The 16,963-nt window shown below is 49.0% G+C and overlaps 1 protein-coding gene across 5 annotated transcripts in view; it reads right to left on the minus strand.

The window, feature by feature from the left end:
• Positions 1-16,963, minus strand: part of LOC112972111 (keratin, type II cytoskeletal cochleal) — a 34,782-nt gene that overhangs the window by 9,111 nt on the left and 8,708 nt on the right. For all 5 annotated transcript variants that reach the window (XM_026078214.1, XM_026078212.1, XM_026078211.1 and 2 more), the window contains exons 2-5: positions 4,651-5,176; positions 3,630-3,838; positions 631-691; positions 38-133 (exon numbers count right to left, since the gene is read on the minus strand). In XM_026078214.1, the coding sequence (XP_025933999.1) occupies positions 38-133; positions 631-691; positions 3,630-3,838; positions 4,651-5,046 (762 nt within the window). In that variant the 5' untranslated portion in view covers positions 5,047-5,176. The remainder of the gene's footprint in view (positions 1-37; positions 134-630; positions 692-3,629; positions 3,839-4,650; positions 5,177-16,963) is intronic.

Genomic DNA, 16,963 nt, shown 5'->3' on the forward strand with positions numbered 1-16,963 from the left:
TACAGTACAGCAGCCACGTAAACAGAAAGGACCTTACCGCTTCATAGAGAGACCTCAGGAAGTTAATCTCATCCGTCAGTGCATCCACCTTGGCCTCCAGCTCCACTTTGTTCATGTAGGCAGCATCCACATCCTAAAAAAGAGTGATAATCCATGACAATTACAGTAGCTCAGATGACTAAGCCCACACTGCCTTTGATGGTTTCAAAAGCAGCAATGAGTCCATCAAGTTCCCCAGGACATCTATTCTCCATGCCTCTTTGCCCAATGCCCCACCATGACCTAAAATCATCTGCCCGTGTACAGAACTGCTGGTGTGCAGGATCCTATACATTCTGGAGGGTGCCCTAGGCCACACACTGAGCTGGGCCTGCAAATCTTTTGCCAGTTTGGATAACAAGGGGGGACATCTACAAGATCCATGGGATCCGGTACTCCTTCCTAGGTTCCTATAGGGGCCTCACTCCCTATACTGAGGCAGCCCTCAGCCGGAAATAAGAGCTGTAATTCTTCACCTGTGGTCTCTAGCCAGAGCTGTAGCAAACGGAGTGAAGGGGAAAAGGGGGTAGAAGGGCTGCAAATGCAGGCAAACAGATTTGATCAGGCCCAGCTGATATCTATGGCACTCACCTTCTTGAGCACCACGAACTCATTCTCTGCTGCTGTGCGCCTGTTGATCTCGTCTTCGTATCTGCCAAGAAAAAAAGGGAGTGGTTTGAAGTTAGAGCCTGGGTAAAGGAAAAAAAGTCACTGTGAATAGTTACCCAATTTCCTCCTCTCTCTCCCTATTTCTCCTTATATCTCCTCTTCTCTCCTATTTCTCACTTCAGTAAAGTCTATGATTTCTCCAAGCGAGTCAGCCACAGGCAGGGGTTTGCTGACCATTGCAGCAAGTGTATTCTTTGCACAAGACGTGCTAGCTGCATGCCGTAGGTCCAGGGGGCTGTCTGGATGAGCTGCTGCCCGACAGCTGTTCTGGTCCATACAGCCGTGACCACTAACCTGGAAAGCATTTCCCAAACATGTTCTCACACATTCATTAAAAAATCATTACACTTAGGTAGATTTCTGCTCCTTATCCTCACTCATGGACAGCCTAGTGATGACCTGCAGGATTGTAGTCTATGTCCTGAGGCTCTCAGCTTTTGTACCAGCCCCCTGAGAGAGCAAATACAAATCCAGAAGAGATGCAAACAGATATAATAAACTCCTCTATGTTGATCAAAGCATTGGTTAATGTTATTGTCACTCTGCATTTCCATATTCCAGACATTTGAGAACATTTTGCAGGTGGTGATCACATGTCAGTGTGCTGGTAAGAGCTAAGTGTAATTATTCTCATTCTGCACAGAGCGGTTACGCTTCAAAGCCCCACCAACTTCTAATTTAGGCTACAGCCATTCTTTGGATGTTCACCTTTAGATGCAATGAACTAGATCCTCAGCAGATATAAAGCATGTTCAGCTGAACTTACTGGAGCCTCACTGATTTAGACCACTTGCAAGCCTGGATCTCAGAGCCTGAGTTTCAGCATTCTGAGTACTGCCAACCTGCCAAAATGAACAGCAAGAATCCGCTAGATGAATCCTGTCTGACAAACATCCGAGAAACAGCGTGGTAGGGAAGAGAATACAAACCACAGTACTTGAAACACAATGCTTCAGCCAGCCAAGCTGCCTTTGCACCTTTCTTATTCAAACAGCAAAGTCAAGCAGGGGTCATTAGAACAGGAAACACTTTCTCCGGCTGTTTCGGAATTGCTGTTGCCAAAGCTACAACACAGCTCTGTTTATTTACCCAGTCTCTGCATGACTAGCACTGTAATTTCTTGCCTTCTGGAGTGCAAGCTACTTCAATTTCAACAGTCTTCCTGTAAACTCCCACTCTGCTCTGCACTGGAAGTTTGCTATGCTAACGTAAATGGATGTTGTCCCTTTGAGGTCAATGCAACTGCACCTATTGTTATTGGAGAGTAATATATGACCTGGAAGTTATGGGACTGTATTGCATAGGTGCAGTCTGCAGCATAGCGCAGAAGGGAATCAGAGTCTATTCTCCAGCGTGGATAATCAGAGGTTGGTGAAAAGCTGGAATCATTCTAGAATAGTTTGTCAAACTCATTTCCTGAGGGAACCTCCACTGAGCCAGCCAACAAACTGGCAAATTGCTCAATATTCTCCATTAACTCTCAAGGTGCCCCAGGAAGCCCAGTGCGCTATCGCACTTCGGCGTGCCCGGAGCCAAGCCACGTGGACAGCGCAGACACGGTGCATTCTCACCCTTGCTTACTTTGAACCACACCCTTAGTCAATCTAGGTACTGAATCAGGGACTGAATCTGATCCTTGAGAGCCTCGTGCAAATATAGAGCAAATCTTCCCCCTACCCTAGAAGTCAATAGTGAATTACTGTGTAAAACGGGTATATGCAAGAGAGGCAACAGACCCATAAAGGGCTAGACATGTTTTTGGCATTCAATTTAGGAGACTAGATTTTCTTCATACTCAATGGAGAGAAGCAGGTTCCAAACTTCTGTTACTGAATCTTTGCTCCTTCCTGCTACACTAGGACCTTAGGCTCCTAAATCCTACCTGCCTTCCCTTCCCTCACTAGATAAGGGGTTTAACTTCTCAGCACAGACCCCTAAGCTGGAGGAATAAATATGCACCCGTGCACCTTTCTTTGCATTCACCTGAGGTAGGGCCATGACTTCTCTGGGTGCAAACCAGCTCCTTGCTGTTGCTTTGCAGAGAAGCAAGGTGGATTTACACCAGCTGCGGATGAGCACACAGTAGAGATAACTGAGCAGGACTGGGGGAAACATCATTCCCATGCACCTACTCGGGAATTACCGTGTATTGACTTTCCCTCAACACACCCTGGGGATTATCAGATCTGTTTGTTTTCAGTTCCTGTCTGATCCAGTTTGCTAGCTCCCTTTTTTTTTTTTTTTTTTTCCTTTTTTTTTTTTTTTAAAGCATTCCTCTGTACAGGTGGGTTGGGCACAGGCAGGGACAAAGGCTACTTTCTTCATGGGACTCCTCCCAAGAGACATGATTTGGATAGAAAAGCCATGATTTGGACAGAAAAGCCCCTTAAAAATTGCAGGTCACCTGCTCCATTACCTACACATTGAACAAGCTCCGACCTGCAGAGCTCTCAAGTTGTCCCTACAGACCTGAATGGACACGTGGGCAACCCAAAACACAAAGCCATCCTGGAGGAGGCTTCAGTGCAAAGTCAAGAGGACGGAGCCACTGAAAACCATGAGGGAACAATGTGCCAGGAACAACAAGCAACTACCGTACTGCATGCCTTCTCTTCCGCCAAGGGTGGCTACAGCCATGTCCCTCACTTGGGGTGAGATTCACCTCTCCTAAGGGACCATCCAAAAGTTGGATGTGGCCAGTTTGAGTGGAACAGGTGGCCCAACAGTGAAAGGTGAGCCCAGCAGTGATTCAATTCACCTTTCAATGACTAGAAGAATCCAGGCAGCTTCCCTGAACTATACACCTAACTCATGGCTGGCAAAGGTCTCCCTCCCTAGCAGAAAAGTGGGGGACATCTTTGCCAAGCTATCAACCAACTTGTCAGCTCATTGCACCGTTAGATGGGAAGCTTATACATTACTTGTTCTTGAAATCCTCAACAAGATCTTGCATGTTCTTCAGTTCGCCCTCCAAACGCCCTTTGTCATTCAACAACCCATCCAGCTGACGCCGCAGGTTGTTGATGTATGCCTCAAACATGGGAGCAATGTTACTCCGGGCGGTCTTCTGGTCCTGGAGGAGGCTCCATTTGGTCTCCAGCATTTTGTTGTGCTGCTCCAGGGACCGGACCTGAAAACCAACCAAGGGGTCATTTGTGAAAGTGTGAGGAAGGGGAGCTAGCACATTCCCCAAAGGAAATTACATTGGAGTTTGGATCCTGGGGAAGGATGGGCTGGAGAAGGTATCTGAAGAATTCAGTTTGCTCAGAAGAAGCACCTAGATCCTGGAGGGTGATAAAGACCATGTGGGAGCATTGTTTGCTACTCTGGGGCTCAGTTTATGACAGGTGAGGCTTTGTATTTAACTAAAGATAAGCAAATTCTGCCTGAATGACACTTGAGAAAAGCCATCCAAGGACTTCAAAGCCAGCCAATTACATGAACTCCAGGTCCAGATTCCTGGCATTTTGAGGATGCCTGAGCTCAAATTTGCAGCACAGGACATGAGATGAATTGGTTCTAAAGAGCAAAGCCACAGAGATACAGGTCAGGAGAAACAAACACAGCAAACCCTGATTTATATCAAGGCCTGTTCTACTGGGTCAATTCCTCTCCAAAAGGCCCCCTCCCCCTGATTTGGGGGTGTTATGCTTGGGTTCAGATTTGATCTTTAAAGCCTGCACCCATTTTAAGAGCAATACCAGCCAAACAACGGGGGAGCAAAGCTGGCCTAAAAGGGGCAAAATCCTTTGCTGAAGGCAACACAAGCAGGGCTTTAATAAGAGTTATCAGATTGGAGCAGGTAAAACACACCATGCTCTTGAGGACCTGGTCCTGAGCCCATTTGTGTCATTGAGAATCCCCCACTGAGTTAAGTGAGCTTTGGGTCAGGCCTGCCTTTAAGAAGCACCCACAGAGCCATCAGCTTTTCCAGTACCTCACCTTGTCAATGAAGGAGGCAAATCTGTTGTTGAGGGTCTTGATCTGCTCCTTCTCCTCTTTCCGCACCCGCTGGATATTGGGGTCGATCTCCAGATTCAGGGGTGTCAGGAGATTCTGGTTGATGGTGACCTCCTGAATACCCGCAGGGCTGACTCCCATGCCGAATCCACCACCATAGCCATATCCAGAGACAGTGCTGTACGAGCTGCCACCTCGACCGAAGGAGGTCCGCTTGCTGGCAGAGCTGAGGTTATAGAGGCTGGAGCTGCCAAAGCCACCTGGCCTGCCAAAGCCAGCACCCCCTCCTCCACGAGTTGAGGAGACGGTGCTGACTCGAACTTTGCTGATCCCTGGGATGGCTGCGGAGTGAGAGCTGAAACTCACAGACCGGGACATGGCTGCTCCGAGGATGTTTTCTGTATCTCTCACCCTTCAAAAGCTTGGGGAAGCTGTGCTGGAGACCCAGAGAATGAGCGAGTTCTCCTGACTCGCTTCTCCTTTTATCCGTTAGGAGAGCTGGGCTTGGCTAGAGGGCAAAAGAAGGATCGTTTTACTGCCTCGGAGAGCTGGGCGTGCCTGGCAGCCTTCCCACCCTCCGTCAACCTGCTGAACTCTGGCAAGCAAGAAGGGAAGGGCCAGGGAAGGGGGACACGGCACATCTGGCGTGCCACGGCCCTGCGCTCAGGCCTGGTTTTGTTCTCCGCCTCCCCTCGCCTCTGCCACATGTGCAGCCGAGGGACATTAAGCACTGGCGCTCCTGCTCTCACCTGCTCTGGGGTCCCTTGGCAGAGAATTAAAACGGGACAAGCCTGATCCCCGTTTTCTCATGGTCTCTCCATTCCTCCCTGCTTAAGTAAAAGGATGTTATAGCTAGAAGAGGGAATATGCACTGATTTTTAAGTCTTGACTGCAGAGCAGGCAGCTCCCCCCTGCAATAGCAGAAAGGAGATAAGAGGCCTCAGTTTGAGGTCCAGCCCATTTAACATAAACCAAAGCCAGCTGCAGCCTTGGACACACACCGTACTCCGCCAGCAGAGCCCAGCTTTGTCTTTGCTTTTGCTTTCTCTTTCCTGCTAGCACTAATGTAAGGGCGCTTTAGGTGGGTTGCACCCTGCATGTGGAAATACCCAGTGTGCCAGTCCAGACTCAAAAGAGGATAGGTCAGATTGCTGCCTAAACTTCTGGGCGCTTATGCAGAAGAGGAAGAGAGAAAAAAAAGACAGTTTCAAGGGCTTTCTGCATTTTTGAATAGCTGCAAAAGGATGGTCCCCCTTACTATCAGGTCATAAGCCCTGCCATGAGATTTCAAAGTCTGGCCTGGACTCAGAAGGCAATCCAACCAAGGAAAATACAGTCCTGCTGTCCAATAAACCACCATAAAGCCAAAGCTGTTCTCAGCAGCCTTGGAGGGAACACCAGTTCAGCAGTAAGAGAACTGAACCTCACCCCAATTTGCACTATCAAGACTCAGATCCATGAAAAGCCATTTTCTAATCCTAATTACCACTGAGTATCACCATTGATTCTAGGTGAGGACGAGTCTATCCTCCATTCAAAGTCTGAGCTTTCTGCTCTGTAGCAGTAGCAACCTAGTCCATGCAATAGGGACTGAAAAAGTCTAATTTACCATGCTTCTTGGGTCTGCCCCAGGCACTGCAGTGCTGCAGTTAGCCAGTTTAGATCCTCTACACCGATTACAATCCCTCTTGCAATTCACTGTTTAAATCCAGTTTCGAGTCACTTTAAGTCAGGATTCAGCAATTCCAAGATGTCCCAGGCAGAGTTTCCTTGCGTTGCTGAGATGCCATGGTAACGCTGCATAGTTTCACAACCGGATGGACTAACGAATGCCTCCAAACCCATGCGAATGTCCCCTGGGGTTTCAGGTTTGGTAATACAGAAGATAGTGTGAACCGGTTAAACACCTTCTTGGGGAAGCAAATGCTTTGACACTGTGAATACTCTGCTTGGTGTCACAACAGCTAGCCCTGCATACCTGAGAACAGCCCATTGCTGTGCACCGACGCTCACAAAGATGATGGGAGAGTCACCAACGAGAAATCGCTCTGTAAAGCCTCCAGTACATGCACAGAGTCCTCAACTCCAGCCCAGAAAGTGCTAAAACATCAAATATGGCCATGTCCCAGCAGAAGACGAAGAAAACTGCAGGCAAGCAAGGTTATGTGCTAAGAACAAGTTATTATGCTGATCAATATCATTCTGGTGTTTCCTCACCCTCACGTCCATCTCCCCTGGGCTATCTCTTGTCGTGTGTTTAGTTTGCAGTGTTTGGATTGAAAGCTTGCTGGGGTAGGGAGTGCCCTCAGGTTTTGTGTTTGCACAGTGCAGTCAGGTTTTGTGATTACCGCTCCAAAGTGCTTTGGCAGTGAGTCATTAAAATTAGTGTCTTAACTACAAGCAGTGTTTTGGTGGTCTCATGAGCAGGGTATTGCAAGAGTGCTGCGAGCTGGAATTCACGGGACCTTCAGAGAACAACGCTGTCAAGCTGTTATTCTCGGGAGTAACATCCAAACGCAGTGCCAACACAGCAGCACTTCCACCGACGCCGGCAGACACAAAATTGCTATTTTCAAGATTTTTTCCTGTGCTGTGACGACAGCTCTCCCTTTCAGGATCTGGCTGATCTTAGCCTCATAATAAAAGTTTCCAACTTATCAACAATTCTTATGAATATAGGAAGATTGGTCTTTTTAAGCTTTAATGAGAGTGAACTTGTTCTCTTACTGTCCTGAATGTGGGCGCCGTATGTCAATAATGTGCTCTAGGAAGGCCCAAACGTGAGTCGCGTCAAGACAAAGCGGTTATCTAACATAAAGGATTATCGATTTGTTCAGCCCTACTTCCCATGTCACTCAGGCTATAAAACTCAGTGCAGTGGCACATCCCTTCAGCCTTATATCTCTATAGAAAAGTGACTTTTCTAGAAAGGCAACTGCTGGTGACTTGAAGGATGCCAGAAGATGAGGAAATACATCTTTTTTGCTGCTCATTTCTTCCAAGGGTTGGTCATCCCTTCTGCTATAATGGACCTTACGTGTCACTTCCCAAGAGCTTAATAAAGTTCTCTTGGACCTGGTATGATTCTCCTGTTAAGTCATTGCCGTCTTGGTCTTATGTTGGATAAACTGAACAGACTGAGATTTGCACATTTCATCAGGAAGCGGCTTTTTTGGAGACCTCTAATCTCCTCTGTGGCCTCTCTCTGCACCAACGCCCTCGGCAAAGCACGGAGCCGTGCACCAGCACCGCTCGCACTGCAACTTCACGCAGTTTTACTGGCATAAACTGCATTTTGCTCTCCGCTCTTACAGCCCTGCAGGAGTAACAGCCTCAGGTCGACATCAGTGCTAGAAGGCGGTATGATGGGTCTGACCTAAACTACAGACCTCTCTGTCTCCCAGCTACACCTCTCCTTTTTGCAAGGAAGCACAGCAGCCTTGGTATTGAGGGGGGCATCACAGGGACCATCAGGAACAGCCGTGGCTCTGCCCTCGCTGCCTGGCCACTCCTGGGAAGCCGCCTGCTGCGTTTCACCAAATGCACCGCTGGAAAACACCCCCTCGGGCTCAGAAGTGGCGATGCCCGTCATGTTAGCTGGAGCCCCCAAAAGGCACCGCTCTAAACCCAGACATATTTAGGTAACGGCACAAAACCACCTGCCAGTGCCTCCAAGAGCTCCTCGCACCCCCAAAGGAGCCGCTGCCTCTGCAGCCGCCCCCCGGCATTTCCAGCCGCTCGAACGCCGTCGGGCTGCTCGCCTGCCCCCAGGGTCGAGCCCCGCGTTTGCACAAGGCGACTTTACACCCTGTATTGCAGCCGCTGCCACAGGAACCTTTGCACGTTGCCATAAGCTACTGGACAAACAAGCAAACCCAGCCCAGGCAGACGGGCTGTCGGGGATCCTGCCTTGGACACCACGCGTGGCACATCACGAGTTCATCCGAAAACCTCTCTGCGACTGACGCACGGCTGAGGCATTCAAGCTATGGACTTTCCCCTCTCTCCAGCCTCCTTTACATCTACCGAAAGCTGGGGTTTTTTTTTCCCCTCTGCCCCAAATTACCAGATCTTACAACTACAAGAAATCGTGAAGGAATAACTATAAATAAATAGTGTTATAATTATGTATAATCATAATTATACGGATAATTTTTACATGAAAGCTGAGAGTCATTCCTGCAGCTAAAGCCTTAATGAGAAACAAACAAACAAATTAAAACACTACAATTTTCAGAGCTGGGATGAAGCTTCCAGACCTGCTAATGCAGGACTCAGCTTTTCTGAAAGCCACACGTCTCAGGAAGAGAAAGGAAAATCCAAATTCTGCCCCCTGCCCCAAGTCACAAGCAACTTCCGAGTCTGGCCCATTGAATTTGTTGGCCTGTTCCAATTCATAACAGCTGATGTGATCTAACCTTTGTGGATGCACACGCGTTACAGAGCGGGCAAGCTGGGTCAGATCAGGGCTCATCTATCTTGAACCACTAATACACACTGGCCAGCACAAAAATACAGGGCAATTACAAAGCGATCCTTCCTCCGGCCCTATTTCTCCAGCCTCCAGCCATCAGCTGTTTCACCTTTCCCAATTTGGAGCTTGCATCTTGACCAGCGTGTTTAACCGCTGCGGATGGACCTCTCTCCCCACTGCTCATCCACTCATCCCTGCTCACTCCAGCCTGTGGCAACAAGATTATACCCAGCATGAGATGATATTCCCGTGTTCCTCTTTTAATTACTTAAATTGCAAACTAATGCACCCCATTCAGAGCGGACGGAAACCATGGGATCGTTTCACTTGCAGAGAAGGGAGCACCACCCATTTTTAGGAACTGAGCTAAAACTAGTGCAATAATACTCAGCACTGCCCAGGATTTTGCGGGCCTGATTCATGTCTAGGTTAAAGAGTAATGTCACTGTAATTCCAGGGAAGTGAATGGAGCAAGGAAGGAGAGAAATTATCTTACACAGTCATCAGTCAGAAATGCTCTTATGAAAATTTCTTCTAATCTCACTTAGCTCCGGCAGAGTCAATGGCACATGCTGCTTTACACCAACCGATCCTACATCTCCAACGGTCCAGGAAGGATTTTGAGGTCTTACTTCCCCCAAAATACTAAGCATCCAACACAGCAACCATCCTAAATTACCCTTGTTTGCACAGCCCCTGGCACAACGTAATTGTGCACAATGACTGGGTTTCTTAACAGCTACCACAATAGAAAAAAAAAAAAACTATCTTAATCCTAGGGACTACACGGGAACAAAGCTGCTCTGCAACCTCTGGCCCTGATTGCAAATCCCAAGATCTTTTGCAAAATCCAAACTTTCCAAACTGATTTGTTGCTTCATAAACGCTCCTAAAGAAGAAAAACAGCAACGAAATAAAACACAGAACTGTATGCAGCGTTTTTCCTGGCCTTGGAGAGATAAGAACTGTCTCACAGAGAGGAAGTAGATGGGAGAGGCAGGAGTAAATTCCATATCACCTAGCTCCACTCCCTAAGTGCAAAGCTACATATTGCCAAACAACTGGCTGTGAATATTCGTTTGTATCTTTAAGCCATTTGTTTGCAGAAGCTCCATCAGATTCAGCATAAACTGTCCATCTGCTACAGAGCGTGGTTTGTACCAGCCAGGGATATGGTTTCCAGAGACAGCAACTCCCAGACAAGCACCAGAGATGCCCTCAGCGAGCCCGTTCCCTGCGTGGAATTGCAGGAATTTAACACATTCAACATGGGTGTGTAAAAATAGGCTCGGAGGTCCCAGTGGTCTTCTCTAAACATCTCAACCTGTGAACATCCAAACAATTTGCGAAAGGCCGAGAAGCAGCAATTAGTCAAAGACAAGGAGGGTAAACTGGGAAGAGCCGTGATCTCCTCACAAGCACACCACAAACAGAAGAGGAGAAGGGAGAAATCAGATCGTTAATTTATTACGAGCATTTCCTTATGGCTCTGATAAGCAGAGATTATCCTCTGAGTTTGATTACAGAGGGGCCAATTCAGCTCAGAGACAAATGTTTTTTTTGCAAACACAGGAACAGAGAAATGAGCAGAATGCAGCTCCCTTGATTTGGGTTTCAGCACTTCCCAGACGCCTGCTGTCGTACCAGGCAGGTATTTTATCTCAGCGGTGACACATGCCAGTGCTCTGCTCAGCCAGCAACACGTCTGCTTGAATACACTGCTCCAGCATCCAGCTTTTAACCCAAATAAGACAGAGTTGGCCCCTTCCAAACAAAAGCTGGAAGCAGGGTGCAACCCTCCTTTCCTCTGCTTCTGTCCCAGTCCAGGGATTGGCATCAGTAAGAGCAAAGGGCAGGATTGCAGCCTTGGACCTAGTGGGAAGCCAAGCCCTGGGTGCTGATGGAAGCAGAGGGTGTGGTTGGTCTGTCAGGCACCACCGTAATCAATATATTCAACGATGACAATAATAATAATTATTATAATAAATTTATCTCGCTCCTACCCACATGGCCTACGACATGACTGACTCCTTCCGGGTCTCCCACCTCCCTCCTGCCGCCCCCAAGGCGCCGTAAGAGCCGTCAGCGCTACCTGCGGCAGGTTTCCACCTTGAACGAGGGCAGTGTGGGAAGAGTTTGGGCTGCAGGGAGGAAAACTAGAAAAGGAAAAATATTCTGCGTGTTACAGGATTCAGAGCAGCTCTCCGTGATGCCGACGATGCTTCGTTCCCGCACAGCATGGGCTGCCCAGCCCCCCCGGCCGCGGCTGGCGGGTTGAACATGGCTTTAGCTGCTACGAACGACGGCACAGGGGCCCTTCGAGGCAGGACCGAATTTCCAGTTTACCACATTTGCCAGGCATGCACCAGGCATGAATCAGTAGCGCAGAATTTGACCCCAGGACTTAAAATCGGGATGAATCAGCCCGGATACCAGATTAAACGGGGATTATAGACTTGCTCCTGGGCTTAGGGCTGGCCCTGACACAAATGCGGATGTGCGGGGCCTTCAGAGACACGCGCGGCCTGGCCACACCACATCCTAACCGTCCTCGCCAAGGAGGGACGCGAGCAAAGCCAGCGGACGATTCCTCGCTCCGCCTCAAGGCGCTGACTTGGGCCCGTGCCCGCGGAGCGCACGCGGCGCCGACCTGCCGAGCAACGCTGCAGGGCACACGGTTCGGTGCCAAAGTCTCCCTCGCAGACACGTAGGGGCGGCAAGCGGCACCCGACCACGCTGCTAAGAGGATTTACCCGGCCACAGAGGTAACCCAGCACCAAAAACGCATGCACAACTACTGTCCCCTTGCAGTAACCCTAGCGCTGCCCCACGGCCGAGCGTGCCGTGCCCGGCACCTCCGAAGGGCCGGGTTGCATCATTTGCAAAGTATATTGGTGTGGAAGCAGCACGACAAACTGCCCCGAGCAAAGCTGTGGCGGGACGCAGGCACGGCCAAACGCCTGCTTTGCATTTATCCCGGAACGGTGTCGGTGGCACACGGTGAAAAGCAGCAGAGGCTCAGAACCAATTAGCCTAAGTGGCAGGGAAAAAAAACAAAACAAAAACAAAACCAGACCTAGTTTGAGCACGTGGCCTCCGAAAAGAACAGGCACAAGACAGCCGCAAGTGAGGGGGCAGCTTAAGGCTTCCCAGCCCGATCTGCCTTCCCTATCCCGCAGCTCGTCATCCCTGATTTCTGCTAACACAGCTGCCTCATGCGCGCCGCCCCCTTCTCCCATTCCCACCCTCATCACGCCCCAATCCATGTTCCCAGCCTGCAGCTCCCAGCTGGTGGCAAATGCAGCAGGAGCCCAAATCCCTGTCCTCAAAGGGAGGCAAAATACTGCCAAAGGCATCTTGCCTCTTGCGCCAGCAGGTCTTTTGGCTCCCTTTGAATTTCTAGAGGTACCGCTCAGCCTAGCTGTGCTGGGCACAGCCCCCATGGGAGCGGGCACTCTTCCGCGCTCCACAACCCTTCCCTAATCCTCTCCAGACTCCCTTCTGCAGCACAGATTTAAGGAGAGAGGCCACGGCAGGCGAGCATTGCTCTGTTCACAGCCATTGATCCCCACCTTGGAGTAAAATGATAGGTTTCCACAGTTCCCAGTGCAAATGCCAATCTACTATCACCTCGATGCCTTGGGTCTTTTTTCTCCCCAAAAGATCGCGGTGTATTTTAGCCTCAGAATCTACATGTTGCGAAACAGGCACACGGCCTTATAAATATCCATGCACCCTCATTAAGAGCTAAAGGTTTGCAGTAACCACTGAAACAATACATCATTATTTATGCTGCAAAGCATGCGAGAATGACACAACGCAGAAACAAAAAGCTTAATTAAAGTGACACAAGAGCGCAGAGCCAGATTGTAATCGGAGTGGTGGATACTGGGTGCTGTCTCCAAGGGATGAAGTCATTCGCTCAAGTGCGGATTGAGAAACACTCAGCAGTAAATCCTCGCAGTTTGCGACTTCTTTATGCTCCTTTTACAAGCGCGGACACTGAGAAAGGAGAAGCCATTTGCCCAAAGTAGCACAACCGATCATTGGAAAGGGGGCTGGCAACCTTCAAACTCCCAGCGTGGCTCAAAAGAGTGGCAAAAAGGTTCCTCTAGCGGGATACCAGTTCTGCCTATAAGTGGATCTGGGGGTGAATACCCAGCTAGAAGAGAGGTTGACATGGGGACAAGTAGGGATGGACAGCCAACAACACACAGCGGTTCATAGGCTCTGGGACAGCCTTCTAGTGACAAAAAAAATCTGCCTTTTAAAATGAAACAAAGTCCCTTTATTTGGGAGAATGACATGATGTGGCTGCCTGCGAGAGCAGGGGGAGAGATCTAGTGCCCAGCAGCCGCTTTCCAAGTCCTGCGCACGGGCTGTATCACTCTGTACAGCAAGAGGCAAAGAGGCTGTAACACCCAAGCAGGAACGAGTGATGTCATCGCCACTTAATTACTCCGACTTATTTTGTTCAATACCTGAAATTTCCTGGAAACTACGTGAGCAGAAGCGCAACGGATAGGTTGGAAACCTTCCTGAGTGTGAAACAGATGTAGGCACGTCCTGTCCTGCCTTCCAAACCCTTCTGTAAATTCTTTGCAAGTGACGTCTTTTTTGGGGCGGGAAGTGATTTAGATGGCAGTTTTAGCTACCCCGTGCTGCACCCAGAAATCTGGGCGCAGAAGAAGGAAGGAAGGGAAGAGTGGGATGGCAGGAGGAAGGGGATGTGGAGGGCTTTGGACAGGCAGACAAAGGAACAGAAGGAAGAGCTGAGAATGGAAATGTGACAGTAGAAGAGTGGGTGAGGATGAAAAGAAGGAATAAATGAGAATGAAGGAAAGAACAGGGATGGAGGTGAGCTGGGGAAGGCTGGAGAACAATTCTCGTAGAAGCCAGAGCCAGACACAGAGCTGAAAAGCCACCGGCATGGACCAAGGCCTCTCCACACTCGAAGCCCCTCACCACAGACCCAGCTCCGGGGAGCACGGCTGGCCTATGGTTCCAAATAACCACCCTGTCTCCAGCATATGCCACGGAGCAGGTAAACATCCTTGCCATCAGAGGATGAGGGCAACAGGCTAAATTAAACACAAGCCAGCAGGGACCCTCTTCCCTTTTTTAACCCAAAATGAACCTAGTGACCTCAGCCTAGCTCTCTGCAACCAGGAACCTACAGCTGCCCTGCCTTGTCCTACCCGTGGCCACAATATCAGCCATTCCCCTGTGATGTGTCATTCAACTTAATACACACGCTCCCACTCCAGATGCTCCTCGCATGCCTGACAAGGCTTAAACAAGTCCTGCTGACCTGCTCATTACCTCTGTGGCTCTCTGCATCCCTCAGCCCAGTCTCTGTCTTGCTTCAGCTTAATCACTCCGATTCCTTGGGGAAACTGCTGATTAGTTGTCGTAGCGTGACATGCTTCATACATTACCCATATTTAATAAACAGCAATTACTTAGGGAACTTTGATAAATAAATTATTCTACTCTGTGAATGCATATTGAGCCAATAACCCTAAAAGGTGATCTTCCAGATGGCCAGGATAAAACTCCCTGTACTAAGGGAAGGGCAACATGCCTCTCCCTGGGTTTGTCTGCAGAGACGTCTGAGCCCGCTCACAACCTCAAGACACCACAAACCCCAGGCAACGGGCTGCCTCACTCCAGATACCTTCTGGGACCACTCAGCATCTTTGGACAGTGACTGCTTCATCTGAACAGATCAGGAGACAAGCCAGACCAGGCTGCATGGACAAAGGCAGTGGGAGCAGGAGAATATAGCGGGTTAGCTGTAGGCGACTGAATCCTTCATCGCATCCCCCAAAGCCTTCCCCATCTCATTCCCACCTTCATCTTCTCCCTATCCTTTCTTTTTTTCTTTGTTTGGCTGTGCAGCCAAGAAGGCTGGCGCCAAATCTCAAAGCCAGATTTTGGAGACCAGCCCATTCCAAATTGAACCAAATACCTGGCCGAGGAGGAGCATCAAGAACATCGGCAGGAAGAGAAGAAACACCCTGACTCGGCACTGCCTCTCCCACAGGGCAGGGAAGACAGCAAGAGAGAGAAACACGCAGCAAGGCTTTGGCCACCACTGGAGCAGCTCTCCCTCTCCGTCCTCAGGAAGACGGCACGGGGTCACAGGTCCTGCATTGCTAGGTGCAGCTACAGTAGCAAAGAGCTCATTTCAGCACCATTTTGGTACCAAGTCAGGCTGTTGGGAATTGCCATGGAGCAATGCCCTGGCTGGACTGAAATTAGAGCCCACCTAAGACCCAGCAGCATGAGCTTTCTTGCAGCAGTGTTTCCCCTTAAAGGGGCAAGTTTGGGTCCCCATCTCACCCCTCTGCCTAGCAGGTGGGGCATCTGGAGCTTCAGCCTTGCTACCTAGAAAGGAGAGGTTAGAAAGCAGGTTAAAAAGCAGGTTAATCCTCTCTCCGCAGGTTCTTCCCACGTATCCTCACATCATCTGCCAGCAGAGATGACCACTTGCAAACATTTTCCTTAAAAATATTGATACTTTGACAGAGGAGAGAGAAATAGGGATCGATGCTCAGGCAGATGTGGTTGCAGATGCGATGGCCACCGGTGCAGTGCTTTCTCTGCAGTGATGCTTCCTAGGATCTCGCAAGACATATCGTGCTAGGATCCGGTCTAGCTCAGTAAAGAACACAGCTCCCAGCCTCCCAATCAAGCTGCTATTAAACTAAATCAGCCTAATTTCACCTCTATCTCCTTCCCTCGGAGAGATCTTTCCTCAGGAGCCATCACAACTGCCTTCAGTACCAGATGAAGCAAAAAACCTGCCAGGTGACCCCATGACCTGATGCTAATCAGGAACATTGATGTGCCTGCAACCACAAAGCCACAAACCAGCAGCCCACAATGAGACAGATAATCTCACCTCACCTTGCCAGAGCCATGAGCTTTGTCATCTCCCAGTCGTAAATTTTGCTTTAATCCTTAAACTAAACTGTTCAGATTAAACAGAGAAGTCCTGACACAAGGATCCATTTTGAGTGAGGGACTTGATATTCAAATGCATCAGAGAAAGCATTTTCTCTGGAAAGGCAGTTTCAGCATATGCTATATGAAAACACTCTGCTCTTGACAAAATATTAAAACTGCGCTTAAAGAAAATATTAACCCTACTAGAACGGAAGAGGTCTGCTTCCTTCTGAAGGCCTTTGGATAAAAATTACTGCAACATCAGAAGCGTTTCATGTTGAAGCAGGTCTGTGACAGACCCACGTTTTGTTTGACATCACTTGGCAGGGAAATGCTCAGCTTGTGTTCCAACGTGGGGTAGAACCAGACTGCAAAACAGCAGGTTTCCCACAAAACAGAAATTCCAGATTCTGACCGGAGAAGACTATCCCTTTTTTGAAAGCACTGCAATGCTAACAGACAAAAGGAGGCAGAAATCAGTGGTTTTCTGTCCTGATTCTTCAGATGAGAAACTGAGTGAAAGCCAGGAAATGTTTTCAAAGAAGCTGTGCCCAACATTGATTTAAAACTAGGTCCAAATAGGTATTTAAAGGTGTTCTACCTTAGCAGCCTAGAATTCATTAAAAGACAGTGGGTTTTGGTGTCTCCAGAGCTAGGTTTTAAAGGGCTTCTGGGAATGGGGTGTCAAAGATGGACGTGGACACTTTTGAGATCCAGCTTGGTGCCAAGAGGTTTTGAAGATCTCTGTTGTTATCAACCCACAACTTAGATGACTGAATAGCCTCAGGACTCTTGTCCCCGACCCAGGTCTTTTCAAACTAGACCAACAGATCTATAGGCCCTAAAACACTCAGTGCATCATGACTTTAC

Source organism: Apteryx rowi, unplaced genomic scaffold, assembly GCF_003343035.1.
Source record: "Apteryx rowi isolate R43461 unplaced genomic scaffold, aptRow1 scaffold_475, whole genome shotgun sequence".
Classification (NCBI taxonomy): domain Eukaryota; kingdom Metazoa; phylum Chordata; class Aves; order Apterygiformes; family Apterygidae; genus Apteryx; species Apteryx rowi.